This window comes from Carcharhinus amblyrhynchos, unplaced genomic scaffold (genome assembly GCF_965287045.1).
Source record: "Carcharhinus amblyrhynchos unplaced genomic scaffold, sCarAmb.v2.hapA scaffold_640, whole genome shotgun sequence".
NCBI classification, from domain to species: domain Eukaryota; kingdom Metazoa; phylum Chordata; class Chondrichthyes; order Carcharhiniformes; family Carcharhinidae; genus Carcharhinus; species Carcharhinus amblyrhynchos.
In genome coordinates, this window is record NW_027650380.1 from 11,264 (window position 1) to 37,499 (window position 26,236).

The 26,236-nt window shown below is 52.5% G+C and overlaps 1 protein-coding gene across 1 annotated transcript in view; it reads left to right on the forward strand.

The window, feature by feature from the left end:
• The first annotated feature begins 261 nt into the window (after positions 1 to 261).
• The window catches only part of LOC145339729 (haptoglobin-like), a 74,178-nt gene continuing 48,203 nt past the window's right edge, over positions 262 to 26,236 (forward strand). Inside the window, exon 1 of the mRNA XM_080184254.1 lies at positions 262 to 536. Within this exon, the coding sequence (XP_080040380.1) occupies positions 262 to 536 (275 nt within the window). The remainder of the gene's footprint in view (positions 537 to 26,236) is intronic.

Sequence of the window (26,236 nt, forward strand, 5' to 3'; positions counted from 1 at the left end):
AAAACAAACTTCCCTGCTCTCAGTCAGAGCCCCTCTCTCTCTCTCTTTTTTTGAGGTTAGAGGAGGGGGGAGGGTGGGACACTCTACTTATGGAGAGTATCGGGATTCCTCACCGCTCTAATTTATGGTAAGGTTAAAAAAAAAACTCTACCCGAGCGCCTTAGCAACTGCTCCCCGATTTTGCAGACTCATCTGTCGATACTGAACTGTTTGCCTCTGGTGAGTTCAGTGGGGGAAGGTTCGGGAGATAAGGAATGGCAGATGCGGGAAGGGGAGGGCTGGAGACGGGAAAGAGATTGGAGGAGGGCGGCGAGGGGCGTGGAGGAGACTGGCCAGTCGCTGACTCTGCAGTCACGAACTCAATGGAAAGTTCCAGATCTGGGCAGTGGGGAGGGGACACAAGAGGGAGAGAGGGTGAAAAGGGGCGGGATCTGCGCAGAGAGGGCAATTGCAAAGCACCGAGCCAAGCGGACACCCGTCTCCACCAAGAACAGCTCCGAATGCCCGCGGACGCCCAGACACAGTCTCAACATGGGGTGAGAACCCCGGGCAACGGGAGATTTACTCTGTATCTAACCCCGTGCTGTACCTATCCTGGGAGTGTTTGATGGGGGACAGTGTAGAGGGAGCTTTACTCTGTATCTAACCCCGTGCTGTCCCTGTCCTGGGAGTGTTTGATGGGGGGACAGTGTAGAGGGAGCTTTACTCTGTATCTAACCCCGTGCTGCACCTGTCCTGGGAGTGTTTGATGGGGGGACAGTGTAGAGGGAGCGTTACACTGTATCTAACCTGTGCTGTACCTGTCCGGTGAGTGTTTGATCAGGACAGTGTAGAGGGAGCTTTACTCTGTATCTAACCCCGTGCTGTACCTGTCCTGGGAGTGTTTGATTTGAGGGCAGTGTAGAGGGAGCTTTACTCTGTATCTACCCCATGCTGTATCTCTCCTGGGGGTGTTTGATGGGGGGACAGTGTACGGGGAGCTTTACTCTGTATCGAACCCCATGTTGTACCTGTCCTGGGAGTGTTTGATGCGGGGACAGCGTAGAGGGAGCTTTACTCTGTATCTAACCCCGTGCTGTACCTGTCCTGGGAGTGTTTGATGCGGGGACAGTGTAGAGGGAGCTTTACTCTGTATCTAACCCCGTGCTGTCCCTGTGCTGGGAGTGTTTGAGGGGGGCAGGGTAGAGGGAGCTTTACTCTGTATCTAACCCCGTGCTGTACCTGTCCTGGGAGTGTTTGATGGGGGACAGTGTAGAGTGAATTTTACTCCGTATCTAACCCCGTGCTGTACCTGTCCTGGGAGTGTTTGATGGGGGACAGTGTAGAGTGAATTTTACTCTGTATCTATCCCCGTGCTGTACCTGTCCTGGGAGTGTTTGATGTGGGACAGTGTAGAGGGAGCTTTACTCTGTATCTAACCCCGTGCTGTACCTGCCCTGGGAGTGTTGGATGGGGGACAGTGTAGAGGGAGCTTTACTCTGTATCTCACCCCGTGCTGTACCTGTCCTGGGAGTGTTTGATGTGAGGGCAGTGTAGAAGGAGCTTTACTCTGTATTGAACCCCATGTTGTACCTGTCCTGGGAGTGTTTGATGGGGACAGTGTCGAGGGAGCTTTACTCTGCATCTAACCCCGTGCTGTACCTGTCCCGGGAGTGTCTGATGGGGACAGTGTCGAGGGAGCTTTACTCTGTATCTAACCCCGTGCTGTACCTGTCCTGGGAGTGTTTGATGCGGGGACAGTGTAGAGGGAGCTTTACTCTGTATCTAACCCCGTGCTGTCCCTGTGCTGGGAGTGTTTGAGGGGGGCAGGGTAGAGGGAGCTTTACTCTGTATCTAACCCCGTGCTGTACCTGTCCTGGGAGTGTTTGATGTGGGACAGTGTAGAGGGAGCTTTACTCTGTATCAAACCCCGTGCTGTACCTGCCCTGGGAGTGTTGGATGGGGGACAGTGTAGAGGGAGCTTTACTCTGTATCTCACCCCGTGCTGTACCTGTCCTGGGAGTGTTTGGTGTGAGGGCAGTGTAGAAGGAGCTTTACTCTGTATCGAACCCCATGTTGTACCTGTCCTGGGAGTGTTTGATGGGGACAGTGTCGAGGGAGCTTTACTCTGTATCTAACCCCGTGCTGTACCTGTCCTGGGAGTGTCTGATGGGGACAGTGTCGAGGGAGCTTTACTCTGTATCTAACCCCGTGATGTACCTGTCCTGGGAGTGTTTGATGGGGGGGTCAGTGCGGAGGGAGCTTTACTGTGGATCTAACCCTGTGTTGTACCTGTCCTGTGAGTGTTTGATGCGGGGACAGTGTAGAGGGAGCTTTACTATGTATCTAACCCCGTGCTGTACCTGTCCTGGGAGTGTTTGATGGGGGACAGTGTAGAGGGAGCTTTACTATGTATCTAAACCCGTGCTGTACCTTTCCTGGGAGTGTTGATGGGGTACCGTGTAGAGGGAGCTTTACTCTGTATCTCACCCCGTGCTGTACCTATCCTGGGAGTGTTTGATGGGGGAACAGTGTAGAGGGAGCTTTACTCTGTATCTAACCCCGTGCTGTACCTGTCCTGGGAGTGTTTGATGTGGGACAGTGTAGAGGGAGCTTTACTCTGTATCTCACCCCGTGCTGTACCTATCCTGGGGGTGTTTGATGGGGGGACAGTGTAGAGGGAGCTTTACTCTGTATTTAACCCCGTGCTGTCCCTGTCCTGGGAGTGTTTGATGGGGACAGTGCAGAGGGAGCTTTACTCTGTATCGAACCCCGTGCTGTACCTGTCCTGGGAGTGTTTGATGTGGGACAGTGTAGAGGGAGCTTTACTCTGTATCTCACCCCGTGCTGTACCTGTCCTGGGAGTGTTTAATGGGGGGACAGTGCAAAGGGAGCTTTACTCTACATCTAACCCCGTGCTGTATCTGTCCTGTGAGTGTTTGATGCGGACAGTGTAGAGGGAGCTTTACTCTGCATCTAACCCCGTGCTGTCCCTGTCCTGGGAGTATTTGATGGGGACAGTGCAGAGGGAGCTTTACTCTGCATCTAACCCCGTGCTGCACCTGTCCTGGGAGTGTTTGATGTGGGGACAGTGTAGAGGGAGCTTTACTCTGTCTCTAACCCCGTGCTGTACCAGCCCTGGGAGTGTTTGATGTGGGGACAGTGCAGAGGGAGCTTTACTCTGTATCTAACCCGTACTGTATCTGTCCTGGGAGTGTTTGATTGGGGGACAGTGCAGAGGGAGCTTTACTCTACATCTAACCCCGTGCTGTACCTGTCCTGTGTGTGTTTGATGTGGGACAGTGTAGAGGGAGCTTTACTCTGTATCTAACCCCGTGCTGTACCTGTCCTGGGAGTGTTTGATGGGGGGACAGTGTCGAGGGAGCTTGACTCTGTATCTCACCCCGTGCTGTACCTATCCTGGGAGTGTTTGATGGGGGGATAGTGTAGAGGGAGATTTACTCTGTATCAAACCCCGTGCTGTCCCTGTCCTGGGAGTGTTTGATGTGGGACAGTGTACAGGGACCTTTACTCTGTATCTCACCCCGTGCTGTACCTATCCTGGGAGTGTTTGATGGGGGGACAGTGTAGAGGGAGCTTTACTCTGTATCTCACCCCGTGCTGTACCTGTCCGGGAATGTTTGATGGGGGGACAGTGTAGAGGCAGCTTTACTCTGTATCTAACCCCGTACTGTACCTGTCCTGGGAGTGTTTGATGTGGGACAGTGTAGAGGGAGCTTTACTCTGTATCTAACCCCGTGCTGTACCTGTCCTGGGAGTGTTTGATGTGGGGCAGTGTAGAGGGAGCTTTACTCTGTATCTAACCCCATGTTGTTCCTGTCCTCGGAGTGTTTGATGGGGGGACAGTGTAGAGGGAGCTTTACTCTGTATCTAACCCCGTGCTGTACCTGTCCTGGGAGTGTTTGAAGTGGGACAGTGTAGAGGGAGCTTTACTCTGTATCTAACCCCGTGCTGTCCCTGTCCTGGGAGTGTTTGATGGGGACAGTGTAGAGGGAGCTTTACTCTGTGTCTAACCCCGTGCTGTCCCTGTCCTGGGAGTGTTTGATGGGGACAGTGCAGAGGGAGCTTTACTCTGTGTCTAACCCCGAGCTGTACCTGTCCTGGGAGTGTTGATGGGGTACTGTGTAGAGGGAGCTTTACTCTGTATCTCACCCCGTGCTGTACCTATCCTGGGAGTGTTGATGGGGGGACAGTGTAGAGGGAGCTTTACTCTGTATCTAACCCCGTGCTGTACCTGTCCTGGGAGTGTTTGATGGGGGGACAGTGTCGAGGGAGCTTGACTCTGTATCTCACCCCGTGCTGTACCTATCCTGGGAGTGTTTGATGGGGGGATAGTGTAGAGGGAGATTTACTCTGTATCAAACCCCGTGCTGTCCCTGTCCTGGGAGTGTTTGATGTGGGACAGTGTACAGGGACCTTTACTCTGTATCTCACCCCGTGCTGTACCTATCCTGGGAGTGTTTGATGGGGGGACAGTGTAGAGGGAGCTTTACTCTGTATCTCACCCCGTGCTGTACCTGTCCGGGAATGTTTGATGGGGGGACAGTGTAGAGGCAGCTTTACTCTGTATCTAACCCCGTGCTGCACCTGTCCTGGGAGTGTTTGATGTGGGACAGTGTAGAGGGAGCTTTACTCTGTATCTAACCCCGTGCTGTACCTGTCCTGGGAGTGTTTGATGGGGGGACAGTGTAGAGGGAGCTTTACTCTGTATCTCACCCCGTCCTGTACCTGTGCTGGGAGTGTTTGATGGGGACAGTGCAGAGGGAGCTTTACTCTGTGTCTAACCCCGTGCTGTACCTGTCCTGGGAGTGTTGATGGGGTACAGTGTAGAGGGAGCTTTACTCTGTATCTCACCCCGTGCTGGACCTATCCTGGGAGTGTTTGATGGGGGGACAGTGTAGAGGGAGCTTTACTCTGTATCTAACCCCGTGCTGTACCTATCCTGGCAGTGTTTGATGGGGGGACAGTGTAGAGGGAGCTTTACTCTGTATCTAACCCCGTGCTGTACCTGTCCTGGGAGTGTTTGATGTGGGACAGTGTAGAGGGAGATTTACTCAGTATCTAACCCCGTGCTTTACCTGTCCTGGGAGTGTTTGATGTGGGACAGTGTAGAGGGAGCTTTACTCTGTATCTAACCCCGTGCTGTCCCTGTCCTGGGAGTGTTTGATGGGGACAGTGCAGAGGGAGCTTTACTCTGTATCTCACCCCGTGCTGTACTTGTCCTGGGAGTGTTTGATGTGGGACAGTGTAGAGGGAGCTTTACTCTGTATCTAACCCCGTGCTGTACCTGTCCTGGGAGTGTTTGATGGGGGACAGTGTAGACGGAGCTTTACTCTGTATCTAACCCCGTGCTGCACCTGTCCTGGGAGTTTTTGATGGGGGGACAGTGTTGAGGGAGCTTTACTCTGAATCGAACCCCATGTTGTTCCTGTCCTGGGAGTGTTTGATGGGGGGACAGTGTAGAGGGAGCTTTACTCTGTATCTAACCTTGTGCTGTACCTGTCCTGGGAGTGTTTGATGTGGGGACAGTGCAGAGGGAGCTTTACTTTGTATCTAACCACGTACTGTAACTGTCCTGGGAGTGTTTGATTGGGGGACAGTGCAGAGGGAGCTTTACTCAGCATCTAACCCCGTGCTGTACCTGTCCTGTGTGTGTTTGATGTGGGGCAGTGTAGAGGGAGCTTTGCTCTGTATCTAACCCCGTGCTTCACCTGTCCTGGGAGTGTTTGATGTGGGACAGTGTAGAGGGAGCTTTACTCTGTATCTAACCCCATGTTGTTCCTGTCCTGGGAGTGTTTGATGGGGGGACAGTGTAGAGGGAGCTTTACTCTGTATCTAACCCCGTGCTGTCCCTGTCCTGGGAGTCTTTGATGGGGACAGTGTAGAGGGAGCTTTACTCTGTATCTAACCCCGTGCTGTCCCTGTCCTGGGAGTGTTTGATGGGGACAGTGCAGAGGGAGCTTTACTCTGTATCTAACCCCGTGCTGTACCTGTCCTGGGAGTGTTTGATGTGGGACAGTGTCGAGGGAGCTTTACTCTGTATCTCACCCCGTGCTGTACCTATCCTGGGAGTGTTTGATGGGGGGACAGTGTCGAGGGAGCTTTACTCTGTATCTCACCCCGTGCTGTACCTATCCTGGGAGTGTTTGATGGGGGGGCAGGGTAGAGGGAGATTTACTCTGTATCTAACCCCGTGCTGTCCCTGTCCTGGGAGTGTTTGATGTGGGACAGTGTTGAGGGAGCTTTACTCTGTATCTCACCCCGTGCTGTCCCTGTCCTGGGAGTGTTTGATGGGGACAGTGCAGAGCGAGCTTTACTCTGTATCTCACCCCGTGCTGTACCTGTCCTGGGAGTGTTTCATGGTGGGGACAGTGTAGAGGCAACTTTACTCTGTATCTAACCCCGTACTGTAACTGTCCTGGGAGGGTTTGATGTGGGACAGTGTAGAGGGAGCTTTACTCTGTATCTATACCCGTGCTGTACCTGTCCTGGGAGTTTTTGATGGGGGGACAGTGTAGAGGGAGCTTTACTCTGTATCTAACCCCGTGCTGTACCTGTCCTGGGGGTGTTTGATGGGGACAGTGCAGAGGGAGCTTTACTCTGTGTCTAACCCCGTGCTGTACATGTCCTGGGATTGTTTGATGTGGGACAGTGTAGAGGGAGCTTTACTCTGTATCTTACCCCGTGCAGTACTTGTCCTGGGAGTGTTTGATGTGGGACAGTGTAGAGGGAGCTTTACTCTGTATCTAACCCCGTGCTGTCCCTGTCCTGGGAGTGTTTGATGGGGACAGTGCAGAGGGAGCTTTACTCTGTATCTCACCCGGTGCTGTACTTGTCCTGGGAGTGTTTGATGTGGGACAGTGTAGAGGGAGCTTTACTCTGTATCTAACCCCGTGCTGTACCTGTCCTGGGAGTGTTTCATGCGGGGACAGTGTAGAGGGAGATTTACTCTGTATCTAACCCCTTGCTGTACCTGTCCTGGGAGTGTTTGATGTGGGACAGTGTAGAGGGAGCTTTACTCTGTATCTAACCCCGTACTGTACCTGTCCTGGGAGTGTTTGATGGGGGACAGTGTAGACGGAGCTTTACTCTGTATCTAACCCCGTGCTGCACCTGTCCTGGGAGTTTTTGATGGGGGGACAGTGTTGAGGGTGCTTTACTCTGTATCTAACCCCGTACTGTACCTGTCCTGGGAGTGTTTGATGGGGGACACTGTAGACGGAGCTTTACTCTGTATCTAACCCCGTGCTGCACCTGTCCTGGGAGTTTTTGATGGGGGGACAGTGTTGAGGGAGCTTTACCCTGAATCGAACCCCATGTTGTTCCTGTGCTGGGAGTGTTTGATGGGGGGACAGTGTAGAGGGAGCTTTACTCTGTATCTAACCCTGTGCTGTCCCTGTCCTGGGAGTGTTTGATGGGGGACAGAGTAGAGGGAGCTTTACTCTGTAACTCGCCCCGTGCTGTACCTGTCCTGGGAGTGTTTGATTGGGCGACAGGGTAGACGGAGCTTTACTCTGTATCTAACCCCGTGGTGTACCTGTCCTGGGAGTGTTTGATGGGGGGACAGTGCAGAGGGAGCTTTACGTTACATCTAACCCCGTGCTGTACCTGTCCTGTGAGAGCTTGATGCGGGGACAGTGTAGAGGGAGCTTTACTCTTTATCTAACCCCGTGCTGAACCTGTCCTGGGAGTGTTTGATGGGGGGACAGTGTAGAGGGAGCTTTACTCTGTATCTAACAACGTGCTGTACCTGTCCTGGGAGTGTTTGATGTGGGACAGTGTAGAGGGAGATTTACTCTGTATCTAACCCCGTGCTTTACCTGTCCTGGGAGTGTTTGATGTGGGATAGTGTAGAGGGAGATTTACTCTGTATCTAACCCCGTGCTGTACTTGTCCTGGGAGTGTTTGATGTGGGACAGTGTAGAGGGAGCTTTACTCTGTGTCTAACCCCGTGCTGTACCTTTTCTGGGAGTGTTGATGTGTTACAGTGTAGAGGGAGCTTTACTCTGTATCTCACGCCGTGCTGTACCTATCCTGGGAGTGTTTGACGGGGGGGCAGTACAGAGGGAGCTTTACTCTGTATCTAACCCCGTGCTGTACCTGTCCTGGGAGTGTTTGATGTGGGACATTGTAGAGGAAGCTTTACTCTGTATCTAACCCCGTGCTGTACCTGTCCTGGGAGTGTTTGATGGGGGGACAGTGTAGAGGGAGCTTTACTCTGTATCTAACCCCGTACTGTACCTGTCCATGGAGTGTTTGATGGGGGGACAGTGTAGAGGGAGCTTTACTCTGTATCTAACCCCGTACTGTACCTGTCCTGGGAGTGTTTGACGGGGGGACAGTGTAGAGGGAGCTTTACTCTGTATCTAACCCGGTGCTGTACCTGTCCTGGGAGTGTTTGATGGGGACGGTGCAGAGGGAGCTTTACTCTGTATCTAACCCCGTGCTGTACCTGTCCTGTGAGTGTTTGATGCGGGGACAGTGTAGAGGGAGCTTTACTCTGTATCTAACCCCGTGCTGTACCTGTCCTGGGAGTGTTTGATGTGCGACAGTGTAAAGGGAGCTTTAATCTGTATCTAACCCCGTGCTGTCCCTGTCCTGGGAGGGTTTGATGGGGACAGTGAAGAGGGAGCTTTGCTCTGTATCTAACCCCGTGCTGTACCTGTCCTGGGAGTGTTGATGGGGTACAGTGTAGAGGGAGCTTTACTCTGTATCTAACTCCGTGCTGTACCTGTCCTGGGAGTGTTTGATGGGGGGGGACAGTGTAGTGGGAGCTTTACTCTGTATCTCACACCGTGCTGTACCTATCCTGGGAGTGTTTGATGGGGGGACAGTGTAGAGGGAGCTTTACTCTGTATCTAACCCCGTGCTTTACCTGTCCTGGGAGTGTTTGATGTGGGACAGTGTAGAGGGAGCTTTACTCTGTATCTAACCCCGTGCTGTACTTGTCCTGGGAGTGTTTGATGTGGGACAGTGTAGAGGGAGCTTTCCTCTGTATCTAACCCCGTGCTGTCCCTGTCCTGGGAGTGTTTGATGGGGACAGTGCAGAGGGAGCTTTACTCTGTATCTCACCCCGTGCTGTACTTGTCCTGGGAGTGTTTGATGTGGGACAGTGTAGAGGGAGCTTTACTCTGTATCTAACCCCGTACTGTACCTGTCCTGGGAGTGTTTGATGGGGGACAGTGTAGATGGAGCTTTACACTGTATCTAACCCCGTGCGGCAACTGTCCTGGGAGTTTTTGATGGGGGACAGTGTAGAGGGACCTTTACTCTGAATCGAACCCCATGTTGTTCCTGTCCTCGGAGTGTTTGATAGGGGGACAGTGTAGAGGGAGCTTTACTCTGTATCTAACCCCGTGCTGTCCCTTTCCTGGGAGTGTTTTATGGGGACAGTGTAGAGGGAGCTTTACTCTGTATCTAACCCCGTGCTTACCTGTCCTGGGAGTGTTTGATGGGGGACAGTGTAGAGTGAATTTTACTCTGTATCTAACCCCGTGCTGTGTCTGTCCTGGGAGTGTTTGATGGGGGACAGTGTAGAGTGAATTTTACTCAGTATCTATCCCCGTGCTGTACCTGTCCTGAGAGTGTTTGATGTGGGACAGTGTAGAGGGAGCTTTACTCTGTATCTAACCCCGTGCTGTCCCTGTCCTGGGAGTGTTTGATGGGGACAGTGCAGAGGGAGCTTTACTCTGTATCTAACCCCGTGCTGTCCCTGCCCTGGGAGTGTTTGATGGGGACAGTGCAACGGGAGCTTTACTCTGTATCTAACCCCGTGCTGTCCCTCTCCTGGGAGTGTTTGATGTGGGACAGTGTAGAGGGAGCTTTACTCTGTATCTAACCCCGTGCTGTACCTGTCCTGGGAGTGTTTGATGGGGGGACAGTGTAGAGGGAGCTTTACTCTGTATCTAACCCCGTGCTGTACCTGTCCTGGGAGTGTTCGATGGGGACAGTGCAGAGGGAGCTTTACTCTGTGTCTAAACCCGAGCTGTACCTGTCCTGGGAGTGTTGATGGGGTACAGTGTAGAGGGAGCTTTACTCTGTATCTAACCCCGTGCTGTACCTATCCTGGGAGTGTTTGATTGGCGGACAGTGTAGAGGGAGCTTTATTCTGTATCTCACCCCGTGCTGTACCTATCCTGGCATTGTTTGATGGGGGGACAGTGTAGAGGGAGCTTTACTCTGTATCTAACCCCGTGCTGTAAATGTCCTGGGAGTGTTTGATCGGGACAGTGTAGAGGGAGATTTACTCTGTATCTAACCCCGTGCTTTACCTGTCCTGGGAGTGTTTGATGTGGGACAGTGTAGAGGGAGCTTTACTCTGTATCTTACCCCGTGCTGTACTTGTCCTGGGAGTGTTTGATGTGGGACAGTGTAGAGGGAGCTTTACTCTGTATCTAACCGGGTGCTGTCCCTGTCCTGGGAGTGTTTGATGGGGACAGTGCAGAGGGAGCTATACTCTGTATCTCACCCCGTGCTGTACTTGTCCTGGGAGTGTTTGATGCGGGGACAGTGTAGAGGGAGCTTTACTCTGAATCGAACCCCATGTTGTTCCTGTGCTGGGAGTGTTTGATGGGGGGACAGTGTAGAGGGAGCTTTACTCTGTATCTTAACCCCGTGCTGTACCTGTCCTGGGAGTGTTTGATGGGGGGACAGTGCAGAGGGAGCTTTACTCTGTGTCTAACCCCGTGCTGTACATGTCCTGGGATTGTTTAATGTGGGACAGTGTAGAGGGAGCTTTACTCTGTATCTTACCCCGTGCTGTACTTGTCCTGGGAGTGTTGGATGTGGGACAGTGTAGAGGGAGCTTTACTCTGTATCTAACCCCGTGCTGTCCCTGTCCTGGGAGTGTTTGATGGGGACAGTGCAGAGGGAGCTTTACTCTGTATCTCACCCCGTGCTGTACTTGTCCTGGGAGTGTTTGATGTGGGACAGTGTAGAGGGAGCTTTACTCTGTATCTAACCCCGTGCTGTACCTGTCCTGGGAGTGTTTGATGCGGGGACAGTGTAGAGGGAGATTTACTCTGTATCTAACCCCTTGCTGTACCTGTCCTGGGAGTGTTTGATGTGGGACAGTGTAGAGGGAGCTTTACTCTGTATCTAACCCCGTACTGTACCTGTCCTGGGAGTGTTTGATGGGGGACAGTGTAGACGGAGCTTTACTCTGTATCTAACCCCGTGCTGCACCTGTCCTGGGAGTTTTTGATGGGGGGACAGTGTTGAGGGAGCTTTACTCTGTATCTAACCCCGTACTGTACCTGTCCTGGGAGTGTTTGATGGGGGACAGTGTAGACGGAGCTTTACTCTGTATCTAACCCCGTGCTGTACCTGTCCTGGGAGTTTTTGATGGGGGGACAGTGTTGAGGGAGCTTTACTCTGAATCGAACCCCATGTTGTTCCTGTGCTGGGAGTGTTTGATGGGGGGACAGTGTAGAGGGAGCTTTACTCTGTATCTAACCCTGTGCTGTCCCTGTCCTGGGAGAGTTTGATGGGGACAGTGTAGAGGGAGCTTTACTCTGTATCTAACCCCGTGCTGTGCCTGTCCTGGGAGTGTTTGATGGGGGACAGAGTAGAGGGAGCTTTACTCTGTATCTCACCCCGTGCTGTACCTGTCCTGGGAGTGTTTGATGGGGGGACAGTGCAGAGGGAGATTTACATTACATCTAACCCCGTGCTGTACCTGTCCTGTGAGCGCTTGATGCGGGGACAGTGTAGAGGGAGCTTTACTCTTTATCTAACCCCGTGCTGTACCTGTCCTGGGAGTGTTTGATGGGGGGACAGTGTAGAGGGAGCTTTTTTCTGTATCTAACAACGTGCTGTACCTGTCCTGGGAGTGTTTGATGTGGGACAGTGTAGAGGGAGATTTACTCTGTATCTAACCCCGTGCTTTACCTGTCCTGGGAGTGTTTGATGTGGGATAGTGTAGAGGGAGATTTACTCTGTATCTAACCCCGTGCTGTACTTGTCCTGGGAGTGTTTGATGTGGGACAGTGTAAAGGGAGCTTTACTCTGTATCTAACCCCGTGCTTTACCTGTCCTGGGAGTGTTTGATGGGGGGACAGTGTAGAGGGAGCTTTACTCTGTATCTAACCCCGTGCTGGACCTGTCCTGGGAGTTTTTGATGGGGGGACAGTGTAGAGGGAGCTTTACTCTGATTCGAACCCCATGTTGTTCCTGTCCTGGGAGTGTTTGATGGGGGGACAGTGTAGAGGGAGCTTTACTCTGTATCTAACCCTGTGCTGTCCCTGTCCTCGGAGTGTTTGAAGGGGACAGTGTAGAGGGAGCTTTACTCTGTATCTAACCCCGTGCTGTACCTGTCCTGGGAGTGTTTGATGGGGGACAGTGTAGAACGAGCTTTACTCTGTATCTAACCCCATGTTGTACCTGTCCTGGGAGTGTTTGATGGGGGGACAGTGTAGAGGGAGCTTTACTCTGTGTCTAACCCCGTGCTGTACCTTTCCTGGGAGTGTTGATGGGGTACAGTGTAGAGGGAGCTTTACTCTGTATCTCACGCCGTGCTGTACCTATCCTGGGAGTGTTTGACGGGGGGGCAGTACAGAGGGAGCTTTACTCTGTATCTAACCCCGTGCTGTACCTGTCCTGGGAGCGTTTGATGTGGGACATTGTAGAGGAAGCTTTACTCTGTATCTAACCCCGTGCTGTACCTGTCCTGGGAGTGTTTGATGGGGGGACAGTGTAGAGGGAGCTTTACTCTGTATCTAACCCCGTACTGTACCTGTCCTGGGAGTGTTTGATGGGGGGACAGTGTAGAGGGAGCTTTACTCTGTATCTAACCCCGTACTGTACCTGTCCTGGGAGTGTTTGATGGGGGGACAGTGTAGAGGGAGCTTTACTCTGTATCTAACCCCGTGCTGTACCTGTCCTGTGAGTGTTTGATGCGGGGACAGTGTAGAGGGAGCTTTACTCTGTATCTAACCCCGTGCTGTACCTGTCCTGGGAGTGTTTGATGTGCGACAGTGTAAAGGGAGCTTTACTCTGTATCTAACCCCGTGCTGTACCTGTCCTGGGAGGGTTTGATGGGGACAGTGAAGAGGGAGCTTTGCTCTGTATCTAACCCCGTGCTGTACCTGTCCTGGGAGTGTTGATGGGGATAGTGTAGAGGGTGCTTTACTCTGTATCTCACACCGTGCTGTACCTATCCTGGGAGTGTTTGATGCGGGGACAGTGTAGAGGGAGCTTTACTCTGTATCTAACCCCGTGCTTTACCTGTCCTGGGAGTGTTTGATGTGGGACAGTGTAGAGGGAGCTTTACTCTGTATCTAACCCCGTGCTGTACTTGTCCTGGGAGTGTTTGATGTGGGACAGTGTAGAGGGAGCTTTACTCTGTATCTAACCCCGTGCTGTCCCTGTCCTGGGAGTGTTTGATGGGGACAGTGCAGAGGGAGCTTTACTCTGTATCTCACCCCGTGCTGTACTTGTCCTGGGAGTGTTTGATGTGGGACAGTGTAGAGGGAGCTTTACTCTGTATCTAACCCCGTACTGTACCTGTCCTGGGAGTGTTTGATGGGGGACAGTGTAGACGGAGCTTTACTCTGTATCTAACCCCGTGCGGCAACTGTCCTGGGAGTTTTTGATGGGGGACAGTGTACAGGGAGCTTTACTCTGAATCGAACCCCATGTTGTTCCTGTCCTGGGAGTGTTTGATAGGGGGACAGTGTAGAGGGAGCTTTACTCTGTATCTAACCCCGTGCTGTCCCTGTCCTGGGAGTGTTTGATGGGGACAGTGTAGAGGGAGCTTTACTCTGTATCTAACCCCGTGCTGTACCTGTCCTGGGAGTGTTTGATGGGGGACAGTGTAGAGTGAATTTTACTCTGTATCTAACCCCGTGCTGTGTCTGTCCTGGGAGTGTTTGATGGGGACAGTGTAGAGTGAATTTAACTCAGTATCTATCCCCGTGCTGTACCTGTCCTGTGAGTGTTTGATGCGGGGACAGTGTAGAGGGAGCTTTACTCTGTATCTAACCCCGTGCTGTACCTGTCCTGGGAGTGTTTGATGTGCGACAGTGTAAAGGGAGCTTTACTCTGTATCTAACCCCGTGCTGTACCTGTCCTGGGAGGGTTTGATGGGGACAGTGAAGAGGGAGCTTTGCTCTGTATCTAACCACGTGTTGTACCTGTCCTGGGAGTGTTGATGGGGACAGTGTAGAGGGAGCTTTACTCTGTATCTCACACCGTGCTGTACCTATCCTGGGAGTGTTTGATGGGGGGACAGTGTAGAGGGAGCTTTACTCTGTATCTAACCCCGTGCTTTACCTGTCCTGGGAGTGTTTGATGTGGGACAGTGTAGAGGGAGCTTTACTCTGTATCTAACCCCGTGCTGTCCCTGTCCTGGGCGTGTTTGATGGGGACAGTGCAGAGGGAGCTTTACTCTGTATCTCACCCCGTGCTGTACTTGTCCTGGGAGTGTTTGATGTGGGACCGTGTAGAGGGAGCTTTACTCTGTATCTAACCCCGTGCTGTCCCTGTCCTGGGAGTGTTTGATGGGGACAGTGCAGAGGGAGCTTTACTCTGTATCTAACCCCGTGCTGTCCCTGTCCTGGGAGTGTTTGATGGGGACAGTGCAACGGGAGCTTTACTCTGTATCTAACCCCGTGCTGTCCCTCTCCTGGCAGTGTTTGATGGGGGGACAGTGTAGAGGGAGCTTTACTCTGTATCTAACCCCGTGCTGTACCTGTCCTGGGAGTGTTTGATGTGGGACAGTGTCGAGGGAGCTTTACTCTGTATCTCACCCCGTGCTGTACCTTTCCTGGGAGTGTTTGATGGGGGGACAGTGTCGAGGGAGCTTTACTCTGTATCTCACCCCGTGCTGTACCTATCCTGGGAGTGTTTGATGGGGGGGCAGTGTAGAGGGAGATTTACTCTGTATCTAACCCCGTGCTGTCCCTGTCCTGGGAGTGTTTGATGTGGGACAGTGTTGAGGGAGCTTTACTCTGTATCTAACCCCGTGCTGTCCCTGTCCTGGGAGTGTTTGATGGGGACAGTGCAGAGGGAGCTTTACTCTGTATCTCACCCCGTGCTGTACCTGTCCTGGTAGTGTTTCATGGGGGGGACAGTGTAGAGGCAACTTTACTCTGTATCTAACCCCGTACTGTACCTGTCCTGGGAGGGTTTGATGTGGGACAGTGTAGAGGGAGCTTTACTCTGTATCTAACCCCGTGCTGTACCTGTCCTGGGAGTTTTTGATGGGGGGACAGTGTAGAGGGAGCTTTACTCTGTATCTAACCCCGTGCTGTACCTGTCCTGGGGTGTTTGATGGGGACAGTGCAGAGGGAGCTTTACTCTGTGTCTAACCCCGTGCTGTACATGTCCTGGGATTGTTTGATGTGGGACAGTGTAGAGGGAGCTTTACTCTGTATCTTACCCCGTGCTGTACTTGTCCTGGGAGTGTTTGATGTGGGACAGCGTAGAGGGAGCTTTACTCTGTATCTAACCCCGTGCTGTCCCTGTCCTGGGAGTGTTTGATGGGGACAGTGCAGAGGGAGCTTTACTCTGTATCTCACCCCGTGCTGTACTTGTCCTGGGAGTGTCTGATGTGGGACAGTGTAGAGGGAGCTTTACTCTGTATCTAACCCCGTGCTGTACCTGTCCTGGGAGTGTTTGATGCGGGGACAGTGTAGAGGGAGATTTACTCTGTATCTAACCCCTTGCTGTACCTGTCCTGGGAGTGTTTGATGTGGGACAGTGTAGAGGGAGCTTTACTCTGTATCTAACCCCGTACTGTACCTGTCCTGGGAGTGTTTGATGGGGGACAGTGTAGACGGAGCTTTACTCTGTATCTAACCCCGTGCTGCACCTGTCCTGGGAGTTTTTGATGGGGGGACAGTGTTGAGGGAGCTTTACTCTGTATCTAACCCCGTACTGTACCTGTCCTGGGAGTGTTTGATGGGGGACAGTGTAGACGGAGCTTTACTCTGTATCTAACCCCGTGCTGCACCTGTCCTGGGAGTTTTTGATGGGGGGACAGTGTTGAGGGAGCTTTACTCTGAATCGAACCCCATGTTGTTCCTGTGCTGGGAGTGTTTGATGGGGGGACAGTGTAGAGGGAGCTTTACTCTGTATCTAACCCTGTGCTGTCCCTGTCCTGGGAGAGTTTGATGGGGACAGTGTAGAGGGAGCTTTACTCTGTATCTAACCCCGTGCTGTGCCTGTCCTGGGTGTGTTTGATGGGGGACAGAGTAGAGGGAGCTTTACTCTGTATCTCACCCCGTGCTGTACCTGTCCTGGGAGTGTTTGATTGGGCGACAGTGTAGACGGAGCTTTACTCTGTATCTAACCCCGTGCTGTACCTGTCCTGGGAGTGTTTGATGGGGGGACAGTGTAGAGGGAGCATTACTCTGTATCTAACCCCGTGCTGTACTTGTCCTGGGAGTGTCTGATGTGGGACAGTGTAGAGGGAGCTTTACTCTGTATCTAACCCCGTGCTGTACCTGTCCTGGGAGTGTTTGATGCGGGGACAGTGTAGAGGGAGATTTACTCTGTATCTAACCCCTTGCTGTACCTGTCCTGGGAGTGTTTGATGTGGGACAGTGTAGAGGGAGCTTTACTCTGTATCTAACCCCGTACTGTACCTGTCCTGGGAGTGTTTGATGGGGGACAGTGTAGACGGAGCTTTACTCTGTATCTAACCCCGTGCTGCACCTGTCCTGGGAGTTTTTGATGGGGGGACAGTGTTGAGGGAGCTTTACTCTGTATCTAACCCCGTACTGTACCTGTCCTGGGAGTGTTTGATGGGGGACAGTGTAGACGGAGCTTTACTCTGTATCTAACCCCGTGCTGCACCTGTCCTGGGAGTTTTTGATGGGGGGACAGTGTTGAGGGAGCTTTACTCTGAATCGAACCCCATGTTGTTCCTGTGCTGGGAGTGTTTGATGGGGGGACAGTGTAGAGGGAGCTTTACTCTGTATCTAACCCCATGTTGTCCCTGTCCTGGGAGAGTTTGATGGGGACAGTGTAGAGGGAGCTTTACTCTGTATCTAACCCCGTGCTGTGCCTGTCCTGGGTGTGTTTGATGGGGGACAGAGTAGAGGGAGCTTTACTCTGTATCTCACCCCGTGCTGTACCTGTCCTGGGAGTGTTTGATTGGGCGACAGTGTAGACGGAGCTTTACTCTGTATCTAACCCCGTGCTGTACCTGTCCTGGGAGTGTTTGATGGGGGGACAGTGTAGAGGGAGCTTTACTCTGTATCTAACCCCGTACTGTACCTGTCCTGGGAGTGTTTGATGGGGGGACAGTGTAGAGGGAGCTTTATTCTGTATCTCACCCCGTGCTGTACCTATCCTGGGAGTGTTTGATTGGCGGACAGTGTAGAGGGAGCTTTACTCTTTATCTCACCCCGTGCTGTACCTATCCTGGCAGTGTTTGATGGGGGGACAGTGTAGAGGGAGCTTTACTCTGTATCTAACCCCGTACTGTACCTGTCCTGGGAGTGTTTGATGGGGGACAGTGTAGACGGAGCTTTACTCTGTATCTAACCCCGTGCGGCAACTGTCCTGGGAGTTTTTGATGGGGGACAGTGTAGAGGGAGCTTTACTCTGAATCGAACCCCATGTTGTTCCTGTCCTGGGAGTGTTTGATGGGGGGACAGTGTAGAGGGAGCTTTACTCTGTATCTAACCCCGTACTGTACCTGTCCTGGGAGTGTTTGATGGGGGGACAGTGTAGAGGGAGCTTTATTCTGTATCTCACCCCGTGCTGTACCTATCCTGGGAGTGTTTGATTGGCGGACAGTGTAGAGGGAGCTTTACTCTGTATCTAACCCCGTACTGTACCTGTCCTGGGAGTGTTTGATGGGGGACAGTGTAGACGGAGCTTTACTCTGTATCTAACCCTGTGCTGCACCTGTCCTGGGAGTTTTTGATGGGGGGACAGTGTTGAGGGAGCTTTACTCTGTATCTAACCCCGTACTGTACCTGTCCTGGGAGTGTTTGATGGGGGACAGTGTAGACGGAGCTTTACTCTGTATCTAACCCCGTGCTGCACCTGTCCTGGGAGTTTTTGATGGGGGGACAGTGTTGAGGGAGCTTTACTCTGAATCGAACCCCATGTTGTTCCTGTGCTGGGAGTGTTTGATGGGGGGACAGTGTAGAGGGAGCTTTACTCTGTATCTAACCCTGTGCTGTCCCTGTCCTGGGAGAGTTTGATGGGGACAGTGTAGAGGGAGCTTTACTCTGTATCTAACCCCGTGCTGTGCCTGTCCTGGGTGTGTTTGATGGGGGACAGAGTAGAGGGAGCTTTACTCTGTATCTCACCCGGTGCTGTACCTGTCCTGGGAGTGTTTGATTGGGCGACAGTGTAGACGGAGCTTTACTCTGTATCTAACCCCGTGCTGTACCTGTCCTGGGAGTGTTTGATGGGGGGACAGTGTAGAGGGAGCTTTACTCTGTATCTAACCCCGTGCTTTACCTGTCCTGGGAGTGTTTGATGGGGGGACAGTGTAGAGGGAGCTTTACTCTGTATCTAACCCCGTGCTGCACCTGTCCTGGGAGTTTTTGATGGGGGGGACAGTGTAGAGGGAGCTTTACTCTGATTCGAACCCCATGTTGTTCCTGTCCTGGGAGTGTTTGATGGGGGGACAGTGTAGAGGGAGCTTTACTCTGTATCTAACCCTGTGCTGTCCCTGTCCTGGGAGTGTTTGAAGGGGACAGTGTAGAGGGAGCTTTACTCTGTATCTAACCCCGTGCTGTACCTGTCCTGGGAGTGTTTGATGGGGGACAGTGTAGAACGAGCTTTACTCTGTATCTAACCCCATGTTGTACCTGTCCTGGGAGTGTTTGATGGGGGGACAGTGTAGAGGGAGCTTTACTCTGTGTCTAACCCTGTGCTGTACCTTTCCTGGGAGTGTTGATGGGGTACAGTGTAGAGGGAGCTTTACTCTGTATCTCACGCCGTGCTGTACCTATCCTGGGAGTGTTTGACGGGGGGGCAGTACAGAGGGAGCTTTACTCTGTATCTAACCCCGTGCTGTACCTGTCCTGGGAGTGTTTGATGTGGGACATTGTAGAGGAAGCTTTACTCTGTATCTAACCCCGTGCTGTACCTGTCCTGGGAGTGTTTGATGGGGGGACAGTGTAGAGGGAGCTTTACTCTGTATCTAACCCCGTACTGTACCTGTCCTGGGAGTGTTTGATGGGGGGACAGTGTAGAGGGAGCTTTATTCTGTATCTCACCCCGTGCTGTACCTATCCTGGGAGTGTTTGATTGGCGGACAGTGTAGAGGGAGCTTTACTCTTTATCTCACCCCGTCCTGTACCTATCCTGGCAGTGTTTGATGGGGGGACAGTGTAGAGGGAGCTTTACTCTGTAACTACCCCGTGCTGTACTTGTCCTGGGAGTGTTTGATGTGGGACAGTGTAGAGGGAGCTTTACTCTGTATCTAACCCCGTGCTGTCCCTGTCCTGGGAGTGTTTGATGGGGACAGTGCAGAGGGAGCTTTACTCTGTATCTCACCCCGTGCTGTACTTGTCCTGGGAGTGTTTGATGTGGGACAGTGTAGAGGGAGCTTTACTCTGTATCTAACCCCGTACTGTACCTGTCCTGGGAGTGTTTGATGGGGGACAGTGTAGACGGAGCTTTACTCTGTATCTAACCCCGTGCGGCAACTGTCCTGGGAGTTTTTGATGGGCGACAGTGTAGAGGGAGCTTTACTCTGAATCGAACCCCATGTTGTTCCTGTCCTGGGAGTGTTTGATAGGGGGACAGTGTAGAGGGAGCTTTACTTTGTATCTAACCCCGTGCTGTCCCTGTCCTGGGAGTGTTTGATGGGGGGACAGTGTAGAGGGAGGTTTACTCTGTATCTAACCCCGTACTGTACCTGTCCTGGGAGTGTTTGATGGGGGGACAGTGCAGAGGGAGCTTTACTCTACATCTAACCCTGTGCTGTACCTGTCCTGTGAGTGTTTGATGTGGGACAGTGTAGAGGGAGCTTTACTCGGAATCTAACCCCGTGCTGTCCCTGTCCTGGGAGCGTTTGATGGGGACAGTGCAGAGGAAGCTTTACTCTGTATCTAATCCCGTGCTGTACCTGTCCTGGGACTGTTTGATGGGGGGACAGTGTAGAGGGAGCTTTACTCTGTATCTAACCCCGTGCTGTACCTGTCCTGGGAGTGTTTGATGTGGGACAGTGTAGAGGGAGATTTACTCTGTATCTAACCCCGTGCTTTACCTGTCCTGGGAGTGTTTGATGTGGGACAGTGCAGAGGGAGCTTTACTCTGTATCTAACCCCGTGCTGTACTTGTCCTGGGAGTGTTTGATGGGGACAGTGCAGAGGGAGCTTTACTCTGTGTCTAACCCCGAGCTGTACCTGTCCTGGGAGTGTTGATGGGGTACAGTGTAGAGGGAGCTTTACTCTGTATCTCACCCCGTGCTGTACCTATCCTGGGAGAGTTTGATTGGCGGACAGTGTAGAGGGAGCTTTTCTCTGTATCTCACCCCGTGCTGTACCAATCCTGGCAGTGTTTGATGTGGGGACAGTGTAGAGGGAGCTTTACTCTGCATCTAACCCCGTGCTGTCCCTGTCCTGGGAGTGTTTGATGGGGACAGTGCAGAGGGAGCTTTACTCTGTATCTAACCCCGTGCTGCACCTGTCCTGGGAGTGTTTGATGTGGGGACAGTGTAGAGGGAGCTTTACTCTGTCTCTAACCCCGTGCTGTACCAGACCTGGGAGTGTTTGATGTGGGGACAGTGCAGAGGGAGGTTTACTCTGTACCTAACCCCGTACTGTATCTGTCCTGGGAGTGTTTGATTGGGGGACAGTGCAGAGGGAGCTTTACTCTACATCTAACCCCGTGCTGTACCTGTCCTGTGTGTGTTTGATATGGGCAGTGTAGAGGGAGCTTTACTCTGTATCTAACCCCGTGCTGTACCTGTCCTGGGAGTGTTTGATGTGGGACAGTGTCGAGGGAGCTTTACTCTGTATCTAACCCCATGTTGTTCCTGTCCTGGGAGTGTTTGATGGGGGGACAGTGTAGAGGGAGCTTTACTCTGTATCTAACCCCGTGCTGTCACCGTCCTGGGAGTGTTTGATGGGGACAGTGCAGAGGGAGCTTTACTCTGTATCTAACCCCGTGCTGTACCTGTCCTGGGAGTGCTTGATGGGGGGACAGTGTAGAGGGAGCTTTACTCTGTATCTAACCCTGTGCTGTACCTGTCCTGGGAGTGTTGATGGGGTACAGTGTAGAGGGAGCTTTACTCTGTATCTCACCCCGTGCTGTACCTATCCTGGGAGTGTTTGATGGGGGGACAGTGTAGAGGGAGCTTTACTCTGTATCTAACCCCGTGCTGTATCTGTCCTGGGAGTGTTTGATGTGGGACAGTGTCGAGGGAGCTTTACTCTGTTTCTCACCCCGTGCTGTACCTATCCTGGGAGTGTTTGATGGGGGGACAGTGTCGAGGGAGCTTGACTCTGTATCTAACCCCGTGCTGTACCTATCCTGGGAGTGTTTGATGGGGGGACAGTGTAGAGGGAGATTTACTCTGTATCTAACCCCGTGCTGTCCCTGTCCTGGGAGTGTTTGATGTGGGACAGTGTAGAGCGACCTTTACTCTGTATCTCACCCCGTGCTGTACCTATCCTGGGAGAGTTTGATGGGGGGACAGTGTTGAGGGAGCTTTACTCTGCATCTAACCCCGTGCTGTCCCTGTCCTGGGAGTGTTTGATGGGGACAGTGCAGAGGGAGCTTTACTCTGTATCTAACCCCGTGCTGTACCTGTCCTGGGAGTGTTTGATGTGGGACAGTGTAGAGGGAGCTTTACTCTGTATCTCACCCCGTGCTGGACCTATCCTGGGAGTGTTTAATGGGGGGACAGTGTAGAGGGAGCTTTACTCTGTATCTCACCCCGTTCTGTACCTATCCTGGCAGTGTTTGATGGGGGGAAAGTGTAGAGGGAGATTTACTCTGTATCTAACCCCGTGCTGTACCTGTCCTGGGAGTGTTTGATGTGGGACAGTGTAGAGGGAGCTTTACTCTGTATCTTACCCCGTGCTGTACTTGTCCTGGGAGAGTTTGATGTGGGACAGTGTAGAGGGAGCTTTACTCTGTATCTAACCCCGTGCTGTCCCTGTCCTGGGAGTGATTGATGGGGACAGTGCAGAGGGAGCTTTACTCTGTATCTCACCCCGTGCTGTACTTGTCCTGGGAGTGTTTGATGTGGGAAAGTGTAGAGGGAGCTTTACTCTGTATCTAACCCCGTACTGTACCTGTCCTGGGAGTGTTTGATGGGGGACAGTGTAGAGGGAGCTTTACTCTGTATCTAATCCCGTCCTGCACCTGTCCTGGGAGTTTTTGATGGGGGGACATTGTTGAGGGAGCTTTACTCTGAATCGAACTCCATGTTGTTACTGTCCTGGGAGTGTTTGATGGGGGGACAGTGTAGAGGGAGCTTTACTCTGTATCTAACCCTGTGCTGTACCTGTCCTGGGAGTGATTGATGTGGGAACAGTGCAGAGGGAGCTTTACTCTGTATCTAACCCCGTACTGTACCTGTCCTGGGAGTGTTTGATTGGGGGACAGTGCAGAGGGAGCTTTACTCTGCATGTAACCCCGTGCTGTACCTGTCCTGTGTGTGTTTGATGTGGGGCAGTGTAGAGGGAGCTTTACTCTGTATCTAACCCCGTGCTGTCCCTGTCCTGGGAGTGTTTGATGTGGGACAGTGTAGAGGGAGCTTTACTCTGTATCTAACCCCGTGCTGCACCTGTCCTGGGACTGTTTGATGTGGGACAGTGTAGATGGAGCTTTACTCTGTATCAAACCCCGTGCTGTCCCTGTCCTGGGAGTGTTTGATGGGGACAGTGCAAAGGGAGCTTTCCTCTGTGTCTAACCCCGAGCTGTACCTGTCCTGGGAGTGTTTGATGGGGTACAGTGTAGAGGGAGCTTTACTCTGTATCTAACCCTGTGCTGTACCTGTCCTGGGAGTGTTGATGGGGTACAGTGTGGAGGGAGCTTTACTCTGTATCTCACCCCGTGCTGTACCTATCCTGGGAGTGTTTGATGGGGGGACAGTGTAGAGGGAGCTTTACTCTGTATCTAACCCCGTGCTGTACCTGTCCTGGGAGTGTTTGATGTGGGACAGTGTCGAGGGAGCTTTACTCTGTATCTCACCCCGTGCTGCACCTATCCTGGGAGTGTTTGATGGGGGGACAGTGTCGAGGGAGCTTTACTCTGTATCTAACCCCGTGCTGTCCCTGTCCTGGGAGCGTTTGATGGGGACAGTGCAGAGGGAGCTTTACTCTGTATCTCACCCCGTGCTGTACCTGTCCTGGGAGTGTTTGATGTGGGACAGTGTCGAGGGAGCTTTACTCTGTATCTAACCCCGTGCTGTCCCTGTCCTGGGAGTGTTTGATGGGGGGACAGTGTAGAGGGAGCTTTACTCTGTATCTCACCCCGTGCTGTACCTATCCTGGCAGTGTTTGATGGGGGGACAGTGTAGAGGGAGCTTTACTCTGTATCCAACCCCGTGCTGCACCTGTCCTGGGAGTGTTTGATGGGGGGACAGTGCAGAGGGAGCTTTACGTTACATGTAACCCCGTGCTGTACCTGTCCTGTGAGTGTTTGATGCGGGGACAGTGTAGAGGGAGCTTTACTCAGTATCTAACCCCGTGCTGTACCTGTCCTGGGAGTGTTTGATGGGGGGAAAGTGTTGAGGGAGCTTTACTCTGTGTCTAACACTGTGCTGTACCTGTCCTGGGACTGATTGATGTGGGACAGTGTAGAGGGAGATTTACTCTGTATCTAACCCCGTGCTGTACTTGTCCTGGGAGTGTTTGATGTGGGACAGTGTAGAGGGAGCTTTACTCTGTATCTAACCCCGTGCTGTCCCTGTCCTGGGAGTGTTTGATTGGGCGACAGTGTAGAGGGAGCTTTACTCTGTATCTAACCCTGTGCTGTCCCTGTCCTGGGAGTGTTTGATGGGGCGACAGTGTAGAGGGAGCTTTACTCTGTATCTAACCCCGTGCTGTACCTGTCCTGGGAGTGTTTGATGTGAGGGCAGTGTAGAGGGAGATTTACTCTGTATCGAACCCTATGTTGTACCTGTCCTGGGAGTGTTTGATGTGGGGACAGTGTAGAGGGAGCTTTACTCTGTGTCTAACCTCGTGCTGTACCTGTCCTGGGAGTGTTGATGGGGTACAGTGTAGAGGGAGCTTTAGTCTGTGTCTAACCCCGTGCTGTACCTGTCCTGGGAGTGTTTGATTGGGGACAGTGTAGAAGGAGCTTTACTCTGTATCTAACCCCATGTTGTACCTGTCCTGGGAGTGTTTGATGGGGGGACAGTGTAGAGGGAGCTTTACTCTGTGTCTAACCCCGTGCTGTACCTTTCCTGGGAGTGTTGATGGGGTACAGTGTAGAGGGAGCTTTACTCTGTATCTAACCCCGTGCTGTCCCTGTCCTGGGAGTGTTTGATGGGGGGACAGTATAGAGGGAGCTTTACTCTGTATCTAACCCCGTGCTGTACCTGTCCTGGGAGTATTTGATGTGGGACATTGTAGTGGAAGCTTTACTCTGTATGTCACCCCGTGCTGTTCCTGTCCTGGGAGTGTTTGATGGGGGGACAGTGTAGAGGGAGCTTTACTCTGTATCTAACCCCGTGCTGTACCTGTCCTGGGAGTGTTTGATGGGGGGACAGTGTAGAGGGAGCTTTACTCTGTATCTAACCCCGTACTGTACCTGTCCTGGGAGTGTTTGATGGGGGGACAGTGCAGAGGGAGCTTTACTCTACATCTAACCCCGTGCTGTACCTGTCCTGTGAGTGTTTGATGCGGGGACAGTGTAGAGGGAGCTTTACTCTGTATCTAACCCCGTGCTGTATCTGTCCTGGGTGTGTTTGATCTGCGACAGTGTAGAGGGAGCTTTACTCTGTATCTAACCCGGTGCTGTCCCTGTCCTGGGAGGGTATGATGGGGACAGTGAAGAGGGATCTTTGCTCTGTATCTAACCCCGTGCTGTACCTGTCCTGGGAGTGTTGATGGGGTACAGTGTAGAGGGAGCATTACTCTGTATCTAACCCCGTGCTGTACCTGTCCTGGGAGTGTTTGATGGGGGGGGACAGTGCAGAGGGAGCTTTACTCTGTATCTCACCCCGTGCTGTACTTGTCCTGGGAGTGTTTGATGGGGACAGTGTAGAGGGAGCTTTACTCTGTATCTAACCCCGTACTGTACCTGTCCTGGGAGTGTTTGATGGGGGACAGTGTAGACGGAGCTTTACTCTGTATCTAACCCCGTGCTGCAACTGTCCTGGGAGTTTTTGATGGGGGGAAAGTGTAGAGGGAGCTTTACTCTGAATCGAACCCCATGTTGTTCCTGTCCTGGGAGTGTTTGATAGGGGGACAGCGTAGAGGGAGCTTTACTCTGTATCTAACCCCGTGCTGTCCCTGTCCTGGGAGTGTTTGATGGGGACAGTGTAGAGGGAGCTTTACTCTGTATCTAACCCCGTGCTGTACCTGTCCTGGGAGTGTTTGATGGGTGACAGTGTAGAGTGAATTTTACTCAGTATCTATCCCCGTGCTGTACCTGTCCTGAGAGTGTTTGATGTGGGACAGTGTAGAGGGAGCTTTACTCTGTATCTAACCCCGTGCTGTCCCTGTCCTGGGAGTGTTTGATGGGGACAGTGTAGAGGGAGCTTTACTCTGTATCTCACCCCGTGCTGTACCTGTCCTTGGAGTGTTTGATGGGGCGACAGTGTAGAGGCAGCTTTAATCTGAATCTAACCCTGTACTGTACCTGTCCTGGGAGTGTTTGATGTGGGACAGTGTAGAGGGAGCTTTACTCTGTGTCTAACCCCGTGCTGTACCTGTCCTGGGAGTGTTTGATGGGGGGACAGTGTAGAGGGAGCTTTACTCTGTATCTAACCTGGGCTGTACCTGTCCTGGGAGTGTTTGATGGGGACAGTGCAGAGGGAGCTTTACTCAGTGTCTAACCCTGAGCTGTACCTATCCTGGGAGTGTTGAGGGGGTGCAGTGTAGAGGGAGCTTTACTCTGTATCTCACCCCGTGCTGTACCTATCCTGGGAGTGTTTGATTGGCGGACAGTGTAGAGGGAGCTTTACTCTGTATCTCACCCCGTGCTGTACCTATCCTGGCAGTGTTTGATGGGGGGACAGTGTAGAGGGAGCTTTACTCTGTATCTAACCCCGTGCTGTACCTGTCCTGGGAGTGTTTGATGGGGGGACAGTGTAGAGGGAGCTTTACTCTGTATCTAACCCCGTACTGTACCTGTCCTGGGAGTG